The following is an 18,545-nucleotide window of genomic DNA, read 5'->3' on the forward strand; positions in this document are numbered from 1 at the left end:
GTCTGTGGTGGTATATAAACTGAGGTCTATGGTGGTATATCAACTGAGGTATGTGGTATATAAACTGAGGTTTGTGGTGGTGTATAAACTGAATCAGTATTGGGGCCTGTGGTGGTATATAAACTGAGGCATGTGGTATATAAACTGAGGTCTGTGGTGGTGTATAAACCTAATTAGTGTTGGGGCCTGTGACATATACACTGAGGTCTGTGGTGGTATATAAACTGAGGTCTGTGGTGGTATAAACTGAGGTCTGGTGGTATATAAACTGAATTAGTATTGAGGCCTGCGGTGGTGTAGAAACTGAATCAGTATTGGGGTCTGGTGGTATATAAACTGAAGTCTTTGGTATATAAACTGAGGCCTGTGGTATATAAACTAAGGTCTGTGGTTGTATATAAATGGAGGCCTGTGGTGGTATATAAACTGAATCAGTATTGGAGCCTGTGGTATATAAACTGAGGCCTGTGGTGGTGTATAAACTGAATCGCTATTGGATTCTGTGGTGGTGTATAAACTGAGGCCTGTGGTGGTATATAAACAGAATGTCTGGTCACGTACCAGAGCAGTGGAGGCTGCGGGCCAACTCTGTGGCCATCACCTGCATGATGAGGCCGATGCGCAGGCGCAACATGTCCCCAAAGAGGGCCGGCTGCGAGCGGATATACATGGCCAAGTACACCATGATCTCCTGAGAGGAAGTGACAGGGAGAGAGCAGGGAAAATTACAACAGGAAGAAAAAAAATCCTCCTAAGAACAGGGTCTAGGCACTATAGATAGTGCTATTTTTCATCCATACTCTAGACATGCACTCCGTCAGGCATATTTCCTGTCATCTCTGGGTTGTTTTTGTTTCACTGTGTAATATGTCTTAGGACTCTGACCTGAGTAAGGACTGCAATGCTGATGTCTTGTCCACTGGCCTCATAGATCAATGTGTTGAGTTCCTCGGGTGGTAAAGGACTGGAGTTGTAAAGAGAAGATTAAAGATATCATATACACTGTTTTGTAAAAATATCATAGCAAAATTACAGAACAGTCAGTCAGTGTTTGACGCTTTAAACAGAGCAAAAGAAAATCAGACGATGAACAAGTGGTTTGCCAAATACAGGGGTCTCAAACTTACGGGCTACTTTCCAGGTGGTCTTATTACACACACACACACACACACACACACACACACACAGCAAAGCAGAGCAAAACAGGGGTGTGTTCATTTGTTTTTTCTGAGGACTTGTTGAGTGTGGGACACCTACGCGGAGATGACTTTCTCTCGCGGCTCTGGGGGGAGGCCCACTGTTAGCTGCTTCTGGTGGGAGATGAGGTCAGTGCATGCCTGGGTTCACACAACACACACACACCACCCAACACAAACACACACACACACACACACACACACACACACACACACACACACACACACACACACACACACACACACACACACAAACACACACAAACACAAAGCAAAACATTGGCGAGGTCAGTGCAGGCCTGGGCTCACCCAACACAAACACACACCAACAAAGCTAAACAGCAAACGCTCATATTCACAGACAAATGTACTCAATATCCTTACCTCAGCAAGAACCTCCACCCTCTTATGCAAGATGCCAGATATGTATCGGATAAGACCCCACTCCTTGCTTGATCCAGCCCTGACATACAGCTCCTCGATCAGGGAGCGTACAGTGGCCCCACCACCAGACCCAGACAAATTTACAATCCAGTCTGGTCCCCTGTGGATGCAGACAAACAAACACCACAGTGTGAAGGTGAATAACCTCCAACACTCTAACCTCTAAAACTCTAATCTCTAACCTCTAATCTCTAACCTCTAAACACTAACCTCTAAACTCTAACACTAACCTCTAACACTTTAAACTCTAACACTCTAGCCTCTAACACTAACCTCTAAACTCTAATCTCTAACCTCTAATCTCTAATCTCTAACACTTTAAATTCTAACACTCTAGCCTCTAACACTCTAGCCTCTAACACTAACCTCTAACCTCTAACCTCTAATCTCTAACCTCTAACACTCTAATCTCTAACACTTTAAACTCTAACACTCTAGCCTCTAACACTCTAGCCTCTAACACTCTAGCCTCTAACACTAACCTCTAAACTCTAACCTCTAAACTCTAACCTCTAATCTCTAACACTTTAAACTCTAACACTCTAGCCTCTTACACTGTAACCTCTAACACTCTAGCCTCTAACACTCTAGCCTCTAACACTCTAACACTCTAGCCTCTAACACAGTCTAATGAGTTGCTGGCGCATGTGGGCGTCTGTGTGAGGCGTCAACTCTCACTTCATGGCATAGAGGACGTAGAGGATATCGGCCTGGTCCTGGAGAGTGGGACACTCCTTCAACTGTCTGACCAGCGAGGCGAAGTCCGTGTTCCCCTGAGCATCACGTGGCAGGTGCAGATCAGCGCTGTGTGCCTGGGGACACATTCACACTGACACGACTTACAGAGGAATATAGTTGGGGACACATTCACACCGACACGATTTACAGAAGAATACAGCTGTATGTCTATATATAATTTAACATGTCTTCTATATCTGAAATATCTGAAGCATTCATAAATATAAAACCCTAGGGTTAGAGGGCCTAGAACTTTCTCAGCATCTGTACGGAGAATGACTTGCCTTCGCTGGTGGTGTGGGGTGGTGATGGTGCTGAGGCACCACCAGCAGGTTCAAAGACTTGCGGTGCTTATTCATCACAGAGGTAACAGGCAAGAACATTGAAGCTTCTGTAACACAAAACACATTTACGGGGAGAAATAAACCTGGGAGACCTTTTACAACTGCTTGCAACATCTCCTGATGTATTAACTTTAGACCTCAAGATTAAATAATCAAATGCAATTAGGAGCACTTAGTGAACTTATAGGTCTAGTGTTGTGTAGTGTGTTGTGTCTAGTGTACATAACATCTCTGGTACAGTCAAGCCTGTCCTGGATCACAGACTCACTGGGGATGTTGAGGCCCTGGACCTGAGCCATGAAGGACAGGATATCTCTGGTAGTGTGCTCTGCACTGAAGACATGGTGCTGCCCCCTCTGGATGGGAGGGAGATGACTTTTGGCCTCAGTGCTCTGCACAAGATCCGTGAGGTACTGATCAAACAGGTCCTTCCTGGCGCTGCCCACTGACACTGCCACACAAACACGCATTTAACCATATATATATATATATATATATATATATATATATATGCATTTAACAGACCCAATAATGAAAAAGGTACTGAATTATTAAATGTCAGGGTTAAAATGGTGTACTGTGCACCTCCCTGTGACCGAATATTAATGTTATATGAACAGTTCTTTAGTGGTGTCTTACAAACATCAGCCTCACATTAATGACAACAACAGAATCACATCTGCTACAAAGTGTCATGAGTCATGAGTCGGTACCTGCAGTAGCATAACTCTCTTCTTCCTCCTCATCATCTTCCTCGTCCTCCTCATCCTCCAGGAAGTTGTCATTTGAGTCTGTGTCCATAAAGCTGAGCTGGGTGTGAAAGGAGGTGGTGAGGAAGCTGGACAGAGTTCCCATCTGGACCCTGAGAAGGACACATCAGGCCATCAACACCAGATCATCAACACCAGACCATCAGCACTAGGGATCAATACCAGATCATCAACACCAGACCATTAACACCAGGCCATCAACACCAAGCCATCAACACCAGGCCATTAACACCAAGCCATCAACACCAAGCCATCAACACCAGGCCATCAACACCAAGCCATCAACACCAGGCCATCAACACCAGACCTTGTTAGCCTATCTTGGCATAGTTCAATGGAAGTGGGTTGTTTCACTTAGCCTTTGAGGTAGATGGCAAAAAGTTAATTTGGCATGTTCCTTTAAGTGATGATCATGATGCACCATCCTCTAATTGCTTTATTGGCATAATTAACAGAGCGCAATTTTTCTGTGCCTACGGTGTACATGACAAGATCGCGATCAAAACCTGATAAACAGTACAGTGCAATAAGCACAAAATTATCTAGGAGGAGCAAAATAGTCTGACAGCTGAAGACTGAGAGATAAACAGCCCTTTGAAAGGGATGAGACGTTAAACCGAGGTCCTGACTCACTGTGGTCATTAAAGATCCCATGGCACTTATCGCAAAGAGTAGGGGGTTCCCCGGTGTCCTGGCTAAATTCCCAACCTGGCTCATTCAATCTGGCCCCCTAATCATCCTCCACTGTAATTGGCTCATTCACTCCCTCACTCTCCACCTCAAGCTGGTGTGTGGTGAGCGTTCTGGCGCATAATGGCTGCCGTGCATCACCCAGGTGGGTGCTACACATTGGTGATGGTTACTAGTGAGGTCCCCCCATCCATGTGATGCGCTTTGAGTATCGAGAAAAGCGCTATATAAATGTAATGTGTTGTTGTTGAAATGTTTTGCTGCATGCAGATATACTTGCCTTGCCCCTCCAAAGTATCCATCTTGTAACTTTCTCAGGGTGGACAGGATACATGGGTCAATGCTTTCACCTTCATCCACTGAAGAAGAATACAAGTAAGGATCAAACTGAAAACGTTTAGATGTCAAAACCCTTATTAAGATATTGGTGAATGAGAAGTATTCAAAGCTTACCCAGCATGCTCTTGGTGATGGGAAAGGTCAGAGTTGGCCTTCCAGTCATTCTCCAACGGCTGGAGAGGTAGGCCAGCTCATTACGCAACATCTCCACTATCATCTGATTATCCAGCGCCAGGTAGAAATGGTGCTGGTCAATGAACTACAAGAAAGTGGTGAAGCAAATCAACTGCAAATCCACACACAGTAGAGTCAAGTAGATTTAAAAATACTGGATATGGGTTTAAAAAAGGAGTCTTCACCTGAGGCGTGAACGCATAGGTACGATTTCTCAGCTCGTAAAACTTTGAAGTTCCCAAAACCCCAATATGCCTGTAAGGTCGACCAGTCAAATTCAGCTTCTTGCAGTTCCCTGAAAAAAAACCCACCCCAAACACTAAAGTTAATTCCAATTTGATTAGAAATAACCAGGAAACTGGCAGAATGGCAGCAGGCGTACCCAGTTTGGCGTAGATAAGGCTGAGTATCCGAGCGGGCATGATCCGAATGGGCTGCACCTCAGACTCCGTCTCCACATCAATGGCGTGGTTCCTCAGCAGTGCCTGGATCTGGTCAGTCTCTGCCACCACACTCACTAGCAGGGTAAACCACACAGCCTCAGACAGGGCAGCTTAACAAACAGTTTTAAAAAGTTTCTCATACACTCACTCCAGCAATATGACACAAGGCTCAAATGTGCTTGGCTACACAAATTAAATGTATATTAAGGCATGATATGCTTGAATGTGAAAATTCCTCCCTACCCTGCACAACAACATCAGGTCTGAAGCAGGTGGAGAATCTCCTGTTGAGAGGATCTATCTCTCCTGGAGCCAAGAATCCCTGGACAGAGAGAGAAACATGAAGCAAAACTGTACATTACAAAATGCTAAACATACAAATATTACAAACATAAAAATATAAAAATACAAAAGCATTGAATTCATTCTATATTTTTTTCATTTCCTATCCTACATCCTTAGAATAGAATAGAAAATAATAGAATATATCTTTATTGTCATTGTCATTGTTTTGATGTCAAAAATCGTTGACATCAAAACAAGCACATTTTATGGAAGGAGGAGAGATAAGTCAAATAGTTTCTTCTTATTAAGCATTCATTATGATGGCAATATATGGTCTTGTTAATGAAAATGTCAGGAATCATATGATTCATTTTGAAAGAAGTTAAGTTATTTACATTTTGAAATAATAGTGACTTAGACTTAGTAATAGTGACCAGGACCAAAATATTCAGATTTTTTGGGAAATTTAGGAGATCATTTGTATAGCATGAATGAGGGGGCAGATTTGGAGCTCTCAGGTGATGAGTGAGTAAAACAGAGATGAGGACTATGAACCTGTGCCTCATGAAGATAGCGAGGAAGAGTAAGACTAAAAAATGAATTATCGCAGATGAAAGAAAAACATGAAAATGAAATGAACAAAGAAATACAACTGTCCAAAAAAGTCTAGAAGGATAAATAACATTTTCCCTTATATTTGGTTAAGTTTACCCTTAATTTAATACCACTAAAAGCATTCATGGCTACCTTTTCATAGTAAAATGGTCCTTTTGTCCATCACAGGGGACATGCTATAAAATTTAAAATAAAAATAAATTTTAAAAACTAAAAATTGTAAGATGCTTTTTTTTTTATCCTAAATAGAAAGGAAATCACAGAAAAAAAGAAATTGTTGGACACTTTTTTTTCTTGGTTCCCAGGAGGATATGGTATCATCGTATGGATCCGTGGCCAAAATAACTAGTGCTAATATTTCAATCAAAAAGGCTATTACCTCTGCTAGCAGACAGCTTATGATGTAAAGGGACTGTCCCCACAGGTGAGGTAGTTGGCCAGCAGCGACTCTGTCCACTGTGTGAGGGCTCCGGTACTCCTCCTCCACCTGAGGGGCAGCATCAAGATGAACACAATCCAGGTTTCTTTTTTTTTTCTGATCTGTATTGGGCAACCTCCTCAAATTGTCTGGGACAGCATTTGTTTATGGACAGGGTCAGCTATGAGCACACTTTTACCTTTTCTGCAGGTACAGCGTAGAGCTCAGGCACCAGTCGGATCCCGTTCTTCCCACGGATCAGGACTTCATCCAGAGCCTCTCTGTACTCCTGAACCTGTTCAACAAATAGGCAGTTACTTGCCGGGACACACCACCTCCTTGTGGACAAACATGAGTATAATCTCTGGCCGTGAGCACCGTGTCCTGCAGTGACCCATTCCAGCCATTTAATGTGATGCAAATCCTAAAGAGAAGCACAGTTTCACAGCTTTCAACAGAGACAAGCCGAAGTGATGAGCGTAGCTACAGCCCAGTCAGAAGGAGAGTCCTACCTGCACGTGGTCTTCGTTGAAAACCCCGTCTATAATGAGGTAGGTCCAAAACACTGGCCATTCACACTCAATGTTCTCAAAAAGCTTCAGCTCAGCGGGATCATAATGGAGGCGGGTGGAGTCCTACAAAGGTGGAGGTAACACTTTTCAATATGTAACCCTTTCAATCAATCAGTTTTACAACAGGACATCTGGTCTGTTTGTCAAATCAGGTTAACAAAGATTTCGAAGAGGGAATTATGTATAGGTTCACAACAGCACATACCTCCTTTGGAGTCCTGTATCCATCTCTAATAAATCGGCAGCAACCATACCGACCCTGTTATGTAAATACATAGACAATAGGTATGTCTGAGTCACTCCTTCCATCCCACTCATGCTAAAGCTAATCAAATTATCACTGTGTCTCAAATGGCGTATTTGTGCACTCACAATACCTAATTTAAGTGCATGAGTGCGTTCACACTGAAACTTCCAACGACACAAAGTGCCCTGCTAGTCCCCGGATGGTGCACATAACGGTCAAAAAGTTTAATGTTTTCGCCCTCAACGGACACCATCTTGGCTACATAGCGGAAGGGGAGAGAGCATTTTCAAACTCGAGATAATCACGGTTAAAAAAATGGGGAAGCAGCAGTGGAAAATACTCTTTACAGAGGTACAAGCTGCTTATGTTTTGACACAGTATGACTATGTCACTGTCAAATAGAGGACACCAAAGATTTATATTTAAATGTTCCTATTTAAGTGAAATTCACACACTCCACGAGTAAGCACACAGGGCACTGCATTAAAGTGTACTGAAGTGTATTAAAGTGTAAGTATGCCATTTGAGACAGAGTGAAATGATGTCACTCATTCATTCACGCTCATCCTAACGTTAATCAAATGATGTTTCTTGGCCTTTCTGTGAGAGGAAAGTACCTGCAGCTTGGAGATGATCTCTCCCTTCGTCAGATTCACCAGGTCGGCATCCTCCACAGCAAACGCAGGGAAAGAGATGACTGACAGAAGTCCAGCATCGATCTCCTTTGATGTGGAGGCCCTCGGAAGCATGGAGCACAGAATAGACTGGGGGAAAAAGCGCGTTTGTAATCAGAGGCTAAAGCTAATTAGCTTTTATCATTGCCAAAGTGTGGCAGTCTCGATCACTGAGAGCAAACTTCCCTGTCAAGCTAGTTAGTCAACTTGCATAAATGGAGCAGTAAGATGCAGACCTACCTGGCAGTGTTCCACCTCGTCTGGTAGTACATGAATAACTGATTTGGGCCCGCCGTGAGCGCCAAACAAGTCCAACTCATCAATGGCCTCCAGGGCAGCCTTAATATTTAAAAAATAATAAAACATCTGATATTCCCTTTCATACACACACACACACACACATATCAAATCTGAAGCAAATGAAGGGTTCAGATGCAAAAGCCTCTAAATGCCACCTATGTCAAAAATGAGATAAAGATGGTGAGGGGATGCTCTCCACACATAGTATACGCTAATCAAATAATTTAACTTCTAAACCCACTAAATACCACTCTCTTCCTGGTCTGAAATATCGATTTATAGGTAAAAACCTATAGGAGCCTGAATTTAAATGCTCATTTAAAAGAAAAGTAGTCAGACGGATTTAGAGGGTTTTGCATCTGAACTCTTCAAATATACATTACTAACTACAACTACAACTAATGTATATCTGCAGTGTAATTGCCATTGACCTCCGTCATACCTTTGCCATTCCCACAGAACTTCCATTGAGCTCTGGGATCCCCTTATTGGTTTTGTCCCCTCTCTCCCAGATGCCATAGTCCTACGCATACAAACCCATGTCAGGGAGAGGAAACATGTGTGAGTGAAAGTATATCTGGACTAAAGATGGTCATTGTAAATGCAGGGCCAAACTCACAGCAACTTTATACGCAGCCTCAATGTAGAAAACCAAGTTCTGGATGAAAGCCACTTCATCCAAGTTTGAAATTATGTGCAGGCCTGGTAGGATTGTAAAGCACATTTTAGTATTATAATAACCAATTTATATCCAAATAAGTACACGACTCATATCACGTAACAAGGACCACCAAGTGACCCTTCAATCCAGCCATATGACCTGAACCAAATATTGCGGATAGGTACCCTAGTCCTACACCCACTAAAGATCTTAACTAGGTGGACCCAAGGGCGTGCCTGACCTGAGGCGGTCATCTGTGCCAGGTAGAGCAGATAGAGGGAGGTGGCGTCCACCTGCAGGTGCCCCCACTGATCGTCCCCAACAACAGTGGCACAGGTGCCAGTGTGGTACTTGGCATGCAGGCAGTCCTTGGTGCTCTGGGTGTGTTTGAACTTCTCGACCTTTGCCACCTGCAGGAACACGGACATGCTCAGCAAGCAAAAAAGGAACACGTGGAATTGACATACATGCACCTACTACACCACATTCCAGTTTCAATGCAACCATTTGCTATTGTCATTTGCACTGAAACTATAATGGGACATGATGACTCGGAGTTAAGTGGTGACGCAAACAAGAAACGGTCTCTGAGAGAGGTTTTTCACTTACATACACAAACTAAGGTGTGGAATTGGGAACTGAAAGAACATCCCACCTGTCTCATCATACACTGCAGAAGGCCTTGCATCAGCTTGACGACACTCTGTAAACAGCAAGGTCAACAGCTGAAATGCACATCACTTCACACAAACAGTGGAATAATACAATAGACTGAAATCCACCTGTTCAAGTTCATAGGCCTTAGCCTTGTCTTCATCGCGGTCAGCATTTTTCCGGTAGGCCATGCCCAGTCCCCACACGGCCAGTATGCTGTACACATTGTCCCTGACCCAGGCATCCTTCTGTTGGGCACTGGCCGGTAGAAGGCCTGTCACTGGATTCTAAATCAACCGGGCAACAAAATCAAAAACTGGTCTAATTGCTCAGAGTCTAGGGTGCACTGACCCTGGGTTCATGTTACACCTCACACTGTTGAAGAGCCATATGCTTTCACAGAAAGCATCGGTCAGGGAGGCTCTCCAGTAGCCTACTTAGGTGTTGAAGATAATACAAATATTTTTCACCCCTGTCTATTTAAAGACGACCTTTGGTCATGCGATGCTGTTTATTTGAAGGGAACACCAGCAAGGGCAAATTTAGCCCTTCAAATTCAATTCTGGTTAACGTGGTTACCCTCATAAGGCCATTAGTGAGGAATAACACGAAATGGTCCAACACAAACTAGAGAGAACGTAAGAATCTGATCACCCACCTGATGACACAAAATTGTCTCCTGCACGAGCCTGGCGAATCCATCCAATCTGACACCCGAGTTGCTCCGACTCCGCATTCTTATGGCTGATGTTCCGACTGTTCTGAAAACATTGTGTCATTATAACCATCTGGTATGGCAAATTGAACAGCTAATATTTGCAGACAATTCTACAACCGGCACCGTACGGAGTCAATTTCACATGCTGATAACAACTATGAGGAAACGCAGTTTGCTCAGTCCACATGACCATCTTCACCTGAGTTGCAATATCCCAAATGCAATGAAATCCCAGATATATCTTCCACCTTTTACATCATACCGTTCGCATAACCGTGGTTTGATGAAACACAGACGACTTAGCTCATGCAGTAGTAAACATCTGCAGTCATCCTCTGGCTTGCGACTCAGTCAGTCGAGCACTGGCATAGTATTGCCAGAGCTCTGGTATTGCCAAATGACAGCAAATACCGGAAGTTTCGTCTGTGGGACTATTTTTTAGCATTCCATTCCAAAAATTATGGTATATGTTTAGTGAGACAACAGAGTAAATCTAGGCAAACCAAATCAACCATATTAATATGGTTTACTTATGTTTTGGTGACGATACAAACCCTTAATAAATCGTTTAACCATCAACAGATCATCTGTTTTAAACCAATGGTGCATCTCCGCGATGTAACGTTTAGCCAATGACATGCAACTCTCAATCAGGTTTGTAGCGGAAAGTGAAAAAAAAGAGATGAGCCACAACCATCTCAACTCTCCTTACTCCACCTTGAAAGTGTTTATGTAGCGGTTCAACCATTCTCCTTCGCACATGTTCTGCAAAATTTGGTATATTTCAGTGTAAAGGTAAGTGCTCTTCTCCTTAAAACATGAATTCAGTTATATACAACGAAAGCTATGGGGAGTTCATTTGCCAGCTATTCTTTGTTTCAAGAGAGCTCTTTTTTCGAGATAGTTGTTATTATCTATTTATCCAACAAACTTTTATTACGTAGTCATTTGAAAACGTAGAGTATATACTGTACTGCTGTTTACTAACTTTGTATATTTCCTACGTAAATACTAAGTAGGCGAATCACTTGATTTATTTTTTCGATGCCACGACGCAGCATGAGTAGCGTCATTCGTACGGCACCGTTTCCCCTTTGAATTCAGTTCACCTTTTCAGATACTTACTAGAATTTCAAGAATCTTTCCGGGCCTGTAGTCTATAGCCTTCTATTTTGACTAATGATTTTATTGCATTACTTGATATCCATTCCCCTCTGAGCTGGCGGCCATGGACTGCACCGTTAACTCTGCTGTCTTGCAGATGCACTTCATGTTGCTGTTCAGTCGCCAGGGTAAGCTGAGGCTGCAGAAGTGGTATGTGCCCATAGCTGATACTCAGAAGAAGAAGATCTCCCGTGAAGTTATACAAATGGTGTTGGCTCGCAAGCCCAAGATGTGTAGTTTCCTGGAGTGGAGGGATCTTAAAATCGTTTACAAAAGGTGAGTTCAGTATCAAACCCCATTAGAGACTGAAGAACTAGACTGTAGGCCCTGTGGCTTCCAGAGCATGAAATCTCTTATTTAGAAATGAAGGTCAAGTTGAACTTGATATGAGGCTCAGTTATGAGTGAAGCACCCATTGTACTCTCATTGTCCAAGGACACCAAGCTCATGGCCTTATCATTATTATAGATACGCAAGTTTGTATTTTTGCTGTGCTGTGGAGGACCAGGACAATGAGCTGATCACCCTTGAAATTATCCATCGCTATGTGGAGCTACTAGACAAGTATTTTGGCAGTGTGAGTTTTCTATTTATTATTTATTTGGATTTCACTGAAGGAAGTAGCCCTGCATATTCTACATTCTGGGTGTGGTTCATGGAACAACCTGCATCATTGCCCTGCATTAGGTTTGTGAGCTGGACATCATCTTTAACTTTGAGAAGGCCTACTACATCTTGGATGAGTTCATCCTTGGCGGAGAGGCACAAGAGACCTCCAAGAAGAATGTGCTCAAGGCCATTGAACAGGCTGACATGCTTCAAGAGGTGAGGGGCTGAGCATCTAAAAATCTACAAAAGACGAGAAGTGTGATTGTAATTCATGTTGGCTAACATCACAGATTTGTGTTACTTAATTTACGGTATGGCTTGGTCTTCTACTAATTGGCAGTAAGTACTAGTATTTATGGTATGGAATAGACACAACATTCTCATACAGCTTTTCTCTGTTAGGATTGTAGTGTGCCACACTACACAAGTATTGCCTTTCTTAGTAGGTAAATGAGTAGAGCTGCTCGCTTGGCTCATGCAGAGTATGTATAGCATAATTGTGATTCTTGTCTTCAGCAATATAAAATCATCTAAATTGGTAGGACTTGGTTGAGATTGTGATGACTGAGTCTGTGGTGCTGATGGTTCTTTGCTCTGGTTCTTTTAGGAAGCTGAAGCGCCACGCAGTGTCCTGGAGGAGATAGGGCTGACATAAAGCACCCCCTCCCCCGGATCTAGTGTTGCGTGTAATTCTCCATTTTAAAAAACTCTACCGCTAGTCTGGTTGGTGCTGTGCATATTTGTACAGTTCCTTTTCGGATGTATTTGCAGGGAACACTGACCAGACATACACCACCGGCCCTTGGTATGGGTAGAAGTGTTATGTGTGTCATTTGGAAAAAAAAAAAAACGACTGGACAACCATCCACTGCCTTAAAAATACTCAATCTCAATTTGTAAATTTTCTGAACGTGACACTTGTTTCTTTTACGGTTTCTATTGTGTGTTTTTACGTAATGTAGTCTCCAAAGAAAGGTGTATTTGCCATTCAAGGCAAACAGACTGAAGACGACTTAGACAAGATAATTAGCATTAGGGATAACTGGGCCTGGGATTATCTGTAGCATGACCTAAACACTGTTACGTAGATTTTGCAATGCGTTTTTCCAAGTGTCATTTGAATAGTGTGGCTTTATGTTTACAAATTAGAAAACATAACATTCCTTTTAGACTTGTCTTGATCGTCTCCATCTATCCTCAGTATTAACATTACGATAAGTATAGTGCTTCAGTCATTATGTATGTGGATTTGAGTCTTCACTGTATGTGTATTAAACATTACCAAACAATTCACCTGAGTCCAAAGGAATTACTCTTAGAATCTTACACATGCAGACCATTTTTTCAACAAATATTGTTAGATGGCCACAATCAGGTATTGAAATCTTACATTAATTTATATATTTATATTATCATCTTGGACAGAAACACAAAACAAGTATTTAAGAAATATTTTATTTACACATATATGTACAACACACAAAATAAAGCAATTTGTTTATACCTCACCTAATATTACAACTTATTTCAGACACATTGGATTTTGTGTTGCACCAAGTAACCAGTGAGAACACAAATGGCTTTTCATTTTCAGAAGTTACAAAGTATCCTTTACTAAACCTTGAACATCAGGGAGATCAATCATTTCCTTTTCAGGATCAGTGAGCACCAGCTCAGCCTCTGTAGAACCAGCATTTTCCTCCAAAGAGGGAGACTGATTGGCAACTTCCTTTTCTTCTGTGAGGGAAAACTGAATGGAGTCCTCATTCTGTGCCATAACGTGGTGATCAGTGGATCCCTCGTCTTGGGGGGCAGGGAGCTGGTCATCACCTTCGTCCCCTGTGTCTTTGCCAGATTCCGCTGATGAGCTTCCACCTGGCGATTTACTCTTCTTCCTCTTGTGTTTCTTCTTGCTCTTCTTCTTTTTGCTTTTCTTCGAGTGTTTGTGGCGCAGAGGAGTGGTGGCGGCGCCTGTGAGGTCCTCTATGATCTCTTTGTCCCTTCTATGGCTTTTCCTACGAGGCTCTTCTGTACTTTTAGATGTGCTTGCAGATCTCGATGTCGTGGGGGGCCGCTCTCTTGACCTCCTGTCCCCATTCCGATCTCTGCTCCTTGACCGGTGTCTTCCCCTGCTTCTGCTTCTGCTTCTCCGGGGTCGTCCACTCTGCCCAGCGGCTTTATTGTACCAGCCGTGACGTGACCGCTTGCTCTCCTGACTCCTGCTGCGGCTCCGCCTCTCTCTGCTGCGGCTCCGCCTTACAGAGCGTCTCCATGACCACCTGTCCGGGCTGTGGCCTCTTTGTGACCATGACCGTTCTGAGAACCGGCCAGTGAAATTGCGGTCCCTATCAGGGGACAGATGGAGGTCCTGGTCAGCCTTGAGGAACTCTCGTGTGGGATTCCGGAACACATGGAGGAAATTGCAGTGCTTTCCTTTAGGACACTTCTGACGATCGAACAGGCCTGAAAGGAGAGGGGAAATCATGTTTACAACCATCCATAATATAGTCCTTCATCAACATATAATGGGCTTTTTAAAGCCCGACGTCATCAAGGACATCTCATTCATCTAAATGTAACCAGAGGAGGCAAGACCGAGGAGAGAGGTGGAAGGCCCGATACACGAAGAAACACAAGAGCATCCTTCGCGGAAATGTTTTCAGTCGGAATTGTGCGATCATTGGTCCAAGCTGCCAAGGTAAAAGGTTCCCTCGCACGTCTGTCAACTTTTGGTTTCAAACAAGTTTGTAGGGATTTATCTGCGTCGATAAACTAGTAGATAGACCAAAATAGGACCTTTATATGCTGGAATTATCACAAACTACCATGAAAATGTTTTTTTTTTTTTTTTTTTAATGCCTGTTTTGTTCACGCATTGAATAATAAGTATTCATTCATGTCTCGAGAACTATTAAACATTACCTCATTATCAGGGTGAATAAGTGGCAAGAGTCCATGTTCATATGACATTTTTAGGCTTTGGTAAAAGCTCATATTCTCTGCAATTTGCGTGTCTGTTTATTCTAAACTCTCATATCGGTCTCTCCTTCATTCCTCCTATAGTCCCTTCCTGGTTTCCTTCACAAAATTAATTATAAGGAGAGGCTAAGAACGGAAGGAAGGGAGGATAGACAAAAAGACAGATGAGAAAAGCCCAGTGATAATAGGCGGGCTGAAGTGTTTTGTTCGTGGAGCATCTGCTGCAACAATGAGCTTCCACTACAGCGTTTCCCATACATTGACTTATTTGTGGCGACCCACCACAATATCAACATTGACCACCACACAATAATTTTTACAGGTTCTACTTAGTTCAGCTTAAATCTGGTTAGGATCATAACCACGCTGCGCTAATGTGTTAAAAACTGTTGCATTCAAGTTAATTCTGCAAACCTACCACCACAAATAGAATTCAATTCAACACTGCACTATTATCACTGCACTATTATCAATGGAACTGGCTACACTAGGCGTGATGGCAGCACGTACATTTGAAAAAATCTATTGTCCATTATAGTCTATTGTGGCGGTCTGCGAACGGAGCCCTTCAAGTGCAGACCCGGTGTAGGCTGGCTGCAACTGTACAAAAACTGTGCCTACCACATATTGCGGTCTTCCATCTGGTGACCGGTGAGAACTCACACTGCAGCTGCCTTCCAGCGTAATATCGTCCATTAAACTTCAGGAAGGCTTTGCTACAGTCTTCCTCCCTGCAAATGTATGTGTAGCATTTAGAGAAATGACACAATACACACAAAGCAGTTCAATGAAGTCTCCCTAATTTTTCACTTACGTGGCATACTGAACATACACGTTTCCTCTCAGATGGGGCTCAAAGTTACAGCTGACCTGTCAAGAGAGAAACAAAAGCGTTTTTCACGGTCAGTCTTTCTTCCATCTGCATGTATAAGTTCTACAGTGAGCACCTTTATGAGCTACTGTTACTACCTTAAACTGAATAACTTTCCCAGCACTCTTGAATTCGGGGAGTACATCTTCATAAAAGTCCAGGAACTGCTGGTGGACTTCGTCTTCACTATATTCTAGGTTGGCATCTGTATCGTAGTCATCGCGCCGAGACTGCTCCATGCCATAGTGGACAAACATCCCTCTGATCAACAGAGTACAACTGGAGGCAGGGTGCCTGTGCTTCCGGGAACACCTGAGAGGGACCAAAGAACATTGAGCCATTTCTGCTTCCATTGCCATGGTTTTACTGCACTGTATAACTGTACAAAAAAACTTTAGTGAAAATTAGAATTTATGTGGCCAAAAGCATGTTATTTCAGGTTTGATCTACCTGTCCCCAAAACGACAGGCTCCGGTTTTGAGGAAGAAGGGGCAGTTGGCTCGGTCCTTCTCTGTGCCAATGTCTGTTTGGGCCGGGGCCTCTGGGTTCCTCCAAGGACCTCCATTTTCCAGCTACGGGATTGAAAGTAAAAGACAGAACACACCATAAAGACAGAACACACCATAAATACACAACAATCTGAGTGCATTACTTAAGTATGAGAAATACAGCAACCAAATCCTACCTCATTTTCAGCTTGGTCCAGCATTTTCTGTGCAGCTTCCTAAAATGGTGCAAAGACATAGTGGGGCGGATGAAAAAACCTGCAGCAACCTACAAAGTATCTGTTACCACTTGTTAAGAACATACACCATCAAGGGCCCTTGGACAACTTGCCTGAAAATTGAATTTGCAGAAGAGTAAGTAAAGACAGGTATTTCAATACAGTACACAAACATACACCGCTTTCTTATGTGTTTGGAGCATTAAAATAGATAAAATAAATACAACATTCTATGACAAAAGATACATTCTCTTCCTCTTGAGGGAGGCACCTGGTGGTCTGTCTCATTATGTGCATCTTAAGTCAAGGAAATGTATGGAAACAGTTGCACAGCAAAACAACAAACAGGTATCTTAGTTTAATCTCAAATTAAGTTATATATTTCCCCACAAGTGGGATTGTTTTCAGTTGTTCTGTTCCTTTGGCAGAGGATATCTGTCTTTTTATCCGCCCAGAGCATGAGTCACCTCTCTCTCTCTCATCGCCTGCTGCTTTAGATCTCTTGATTCTCTCTCTTTCCGTTGCTGTTCCTCCCATTCTGCTTTAATTCTGTTCTAGAATGGCAAAAAGAAAGAAAACGTTTTGGAATACAGTAACCTTGATGTGACATCATACAATGCACACGCATGTCCACGTTTAACTATATCCAACGCCATTTTGTCCAGATGTAGGGGCTTTAAGTTCACCTCCTCCTCCTCTTTTTTGCGTTTAGCAGCCTCCACCTTCTCCTGCTTCATCCTGAATTCCTCCTGGGCAAGTCTTTCTCTTTCAAGCCACTGCTCGTGTAATCTCTGCCTGTGTGAATGATGAGGAGGCAATGTAAATATGACAACAGAATTAGCTTTCTTCACGGAATGTTGTGATTACATCAATTAGTCAGTTTCATTTTAGAATACAACAGCATTTATGAGCCACTCAAAACTAGAGGTAGACTATGTATGCAGTTGGGATATCTGTGAACAGATAAAGCATAGTAGATAAGTTGAAGTAGAACTGATATAAAGACAAAGTAGGAATTTCAGATGTATAATGGATGCACTCACCTCTCTTCCTCGGCTTTAGCATCTGTTTCGTCATCCTCGCTACCCTCACCTTCGTCATCCTCTTGGCAGTCTGGTTGGTCTGTAAAGTAACATTGACTGACTTGTAAGCGCCTTGGTAGCTAGAGAGAGGTGTTATGGATTTAACTGACATTAGTTAAATGACAACAAACAAGTACGCAAGACAACGCAAGTTAACTTAACTAACTTACCCGAGACTGTTTTTTTCGCAATTGCTTGTCGCCTTTTCTTCCTTCGTTCTCTTCTAAGGGCAGCACGTCGTTGCTTTTGGCTGGAAAGACGTAGAACAGTACAGCACTCACAAACACGCTGGGTGAACATGAACAGACTCTTTATGACCCTTAATTAAAAGACTTTGAAGTTGTTCGTTTAGTTCACCGTCTACAGACAGTACCAAGGCAAGAGAGCGACACTCCATCACATCAGCTAGCGAGGTAACATAAGCTAACTAGTTAACGTTACATGCCAACAAGACCGCTCGTGCATATGGCACATACATTATTCGAGGCCAGATATCTAGATGGGTAGTACACATATTATTTTAGCCATGGGCTAAATTTGACGTTTTTAATACAAACCTCAACGACGTGGTTGATACTGGCGGCACAACGGCTGCCATTTTAGCGTCCAATGTAACGTTATCTGGGGTCAAAGTTGAAAGCCTCCATCCTCTCTCCAGTCTCTGTTAAATTATGATCCTCTAGAGAATCAGAAGATCATTTTCAAGACTAAATGTCTTCCGGCGTGTAAATAACACTAATACGTGAACATTATTCAATGTCAGCCTTCAACCAAGCTAACTGTAAACATTTGCACTAAATTACTGCGCATGAGCTGAAAACGTCGCGCCTGACG

General features: G+C 42.8%; 3 protein-coding genes across 10 annotated transcripts in view; 1 reads left to right on the forward strand and 2 right to left on the reverse strand.

Moving 5' to 3' along the window:
- phka2 (phosphorylase kinase, alpha 2 (liver)) overlaps nt 1–11,529 on the reverse strand; it is a 24,590-nt gene extending 13,061 nt beyond the window's left edge. For 3 of the 7 annotated variants that reach the window (XM_048234714.1, XM_048234707.1, XM_048234715.1), the window contains exons 1-26: nt 10,482–10,672; nt 10,223–10,320; nt 9,693–9,851; nt 9,566–9,613; nt 9,152–9,320; nt 8,869–8,951; nt 8,692–8,772; nt 8,190–8,288; nt 7,893–8,039; nt 7,234–7,287; nt 6,969–7,091; nt 6,656–6,751; nt 6,418–6,525; nt 5,382–5,460; nt 5,078–5,212; nt 4,881–4,990; nt 4,636–4,780; nt 4,463–4,541; nt 3,436–3,584; nt 2,991–3,173; nt 2,663–2,769; nt 2,319–2,452; nt 1,581–1,740; nt 1,258–1,337; nt 886–964; nt 562–691 (exon numbers count right to left, since the gene is read on the reverse strand). In XM_048234714.1, coding sequence (XP_048090671.1) covers nt 562–691; nt 886–964; nt 1,258–1,337; nt 1,581–1,740; nt 2,319–2,452; nt 2,663–2,769; nt 2,991–3,173; nt 3,436–3,584; nt 4,463–4,541; nt 4,636–4,780; nt 4,881–4,990; nt 5,078–5,212; nt 5,382–5,460; nt 6,418–6,525; nt 6,656–6,751; nt 6,969–7,091; nt 7,234–7,287; nt 7,893–8,039; nt 8,190–8,288; nt 8,692–8,772; nt 8,869–8,951; nt 9,152–9,320; nt 9,566–9,613; nt 9,693–9,851; nt 10,223–10,300 — 2,815 coding nt within the window. In that variant the 5' untranslated portion in view covers nt 10,301–10,320; nt 10,482–10,672. Of the gene's footprint in view, nt 1–561; nt 692–885; nt 965–1,257; nt 1,338–1,580; nt 1,741–2,318; nt 2,453–2,662; nt 2,770–2,990; nt 3,174–3,435; nt 3,585–4,462; nt 4,542–4,635; nt 4,781–4,880; nt 4,991–5,077; nt 5,213–5,381; nt 5,461–6,417; nt 6,526–6,655; nt 6,752–6,968; nt 7,092–7,233; nt 7,288–7,892; nt 8,040–8,189; nt 8,289–8,691; nt 8,773–8,868; nt 8,952–9,151; nt 9,321–9,565; nt 9,614–9,692; nt 9,852–10,222; nt 10,326–10,481; nt 10,673–11,407 lie in introns of those variants that run through there. The other 4 variants (XM_048234710.1, XM_048234708.1, XM_048234711.1 and 1 more) reach the window with 4 other exon arrangements.
- On the forward strand, nt 10,934–13,346 carry ap1s2 (adaptor related protein complex 1 subunit sigma 2). Its single transcript, XM_048234729.1, has 5 exons — nt 10,934–11,077; nt 11,544–11,722; nt 11,915–12,023; nt 12,134–12,271; nt 12,663–13,346. The coding sequence occupies exons 2-5, from the start codon at nt 11,544–11,546 to the stop codon at nt 12,708–12,710; spliced, it is 474 nt and encodes a 157-aa protein (XP_048090686.1). The 5' UTR covers nt 10,934–11,077; the 3' UTR covers nt 12,711–13,346.
- Nucleotides 13,347–13,494: 148 nt separating this feature from the next.
- Nucleotides 13,495–18,479, reverse strand: zrsr2 (zinc finger (CCCH type), RNA-binding motif and serine/arginine rich 2). 2 transcript variants are annotated; one of them, XM_048234718.1, is made up of 11 exons: nt 18,269–18,479; nt 17,882–17,961; nt 17,673–17,751; nt 17,316–17,424; nt 17,097–17,183; nt 16,591–16,629; nt 16,356–16,477; nt 16,004–16,217; nt 15,849–15,904; nt 15,656–15,765; nt 13,495–14,518 (listed from the first exon to the last, which is right to left on the reverse strand). In XM_048234718.1, the coding sequence occupies exons 1-11, from the start codon at nt 18,307–18,309 to the stop codon at nt 13,653–13,655; spliced, it is 1,803 nt and encodes a 600-aa protein (XP_048090675.1). In that variant the 5' UTR covers nt 18,310–18,479; the 3' UTR covers nt 13,495–13,652. The 2 variants fall into 2 exon arrangements, with proteins under 2 accessions (XP_048090675.1, XP_048090676.1); XM_048234719.1 differs by lacking the exons at nt 17,882–17,961; nt 18,269–18,479 and having other exon boundaries at nt 17,316–17,420.
- Between the last annotated feature and the right edge of the window lie 66 nt (nt 18,480–18,545).

Source organism: Alosa alosa, chromosome 23, assembly GCF_017589495.1.
Source record: "Alosa alosa isolate M-15738 ecotype Scorff River chromosome 23, AALO_Geno_1.1, whole genome shotgun sequence".
Lineage (NCBI taxonomy): Eukaryota > Metazoa > Chordata > Actinopteri > Clupeiformes > Clupeidae > Alosa > Alosa alosa.

Coding starts and splice junctions, on each gene's coding strand:
- zrsr2 (XM_048234718.1), bottom strand. CDS start 18,309: ATGGCAGCCGTTGTGCCGCCAGTATCAACCACGTCGTTGAG. Junction 17,184..17,315: donor GCAAAAAAGAGGAGGAGGAG/GTGAACTTAAAG, acceptor TTGCCATTCTAG/AACAGAATTAAAGCAGAATG. Junction 16,630..17,096: donor AGGCGATGAGAGAGAGAGAG/GTGACTCATGCT, acceptor GCACCATTTTAG/GAAGCTGCACAGAAAATGCT.
- ap1s2 (XM_048234729.1), top strand. CDS start 11,544: ATGCACTTCATGTTGCTGTTCAGTCGCCAGGGTAAGCTGAGGCTGCAG. Junction 11,723..11,914: donor CTTAAAATCGTTTACAAAAG/GTGAGTTCAGTA, acceptor TCATTATTATAG/ATACGCAAGTTTGTATTTTT. Junction 12,272..12,662: donor AGGCTGACATGCTTCAAGAG/GTGAGGGGCTGA, acceptor TGGTTCTTTTAG/GAAGCTGAAGCGCCACGCAG.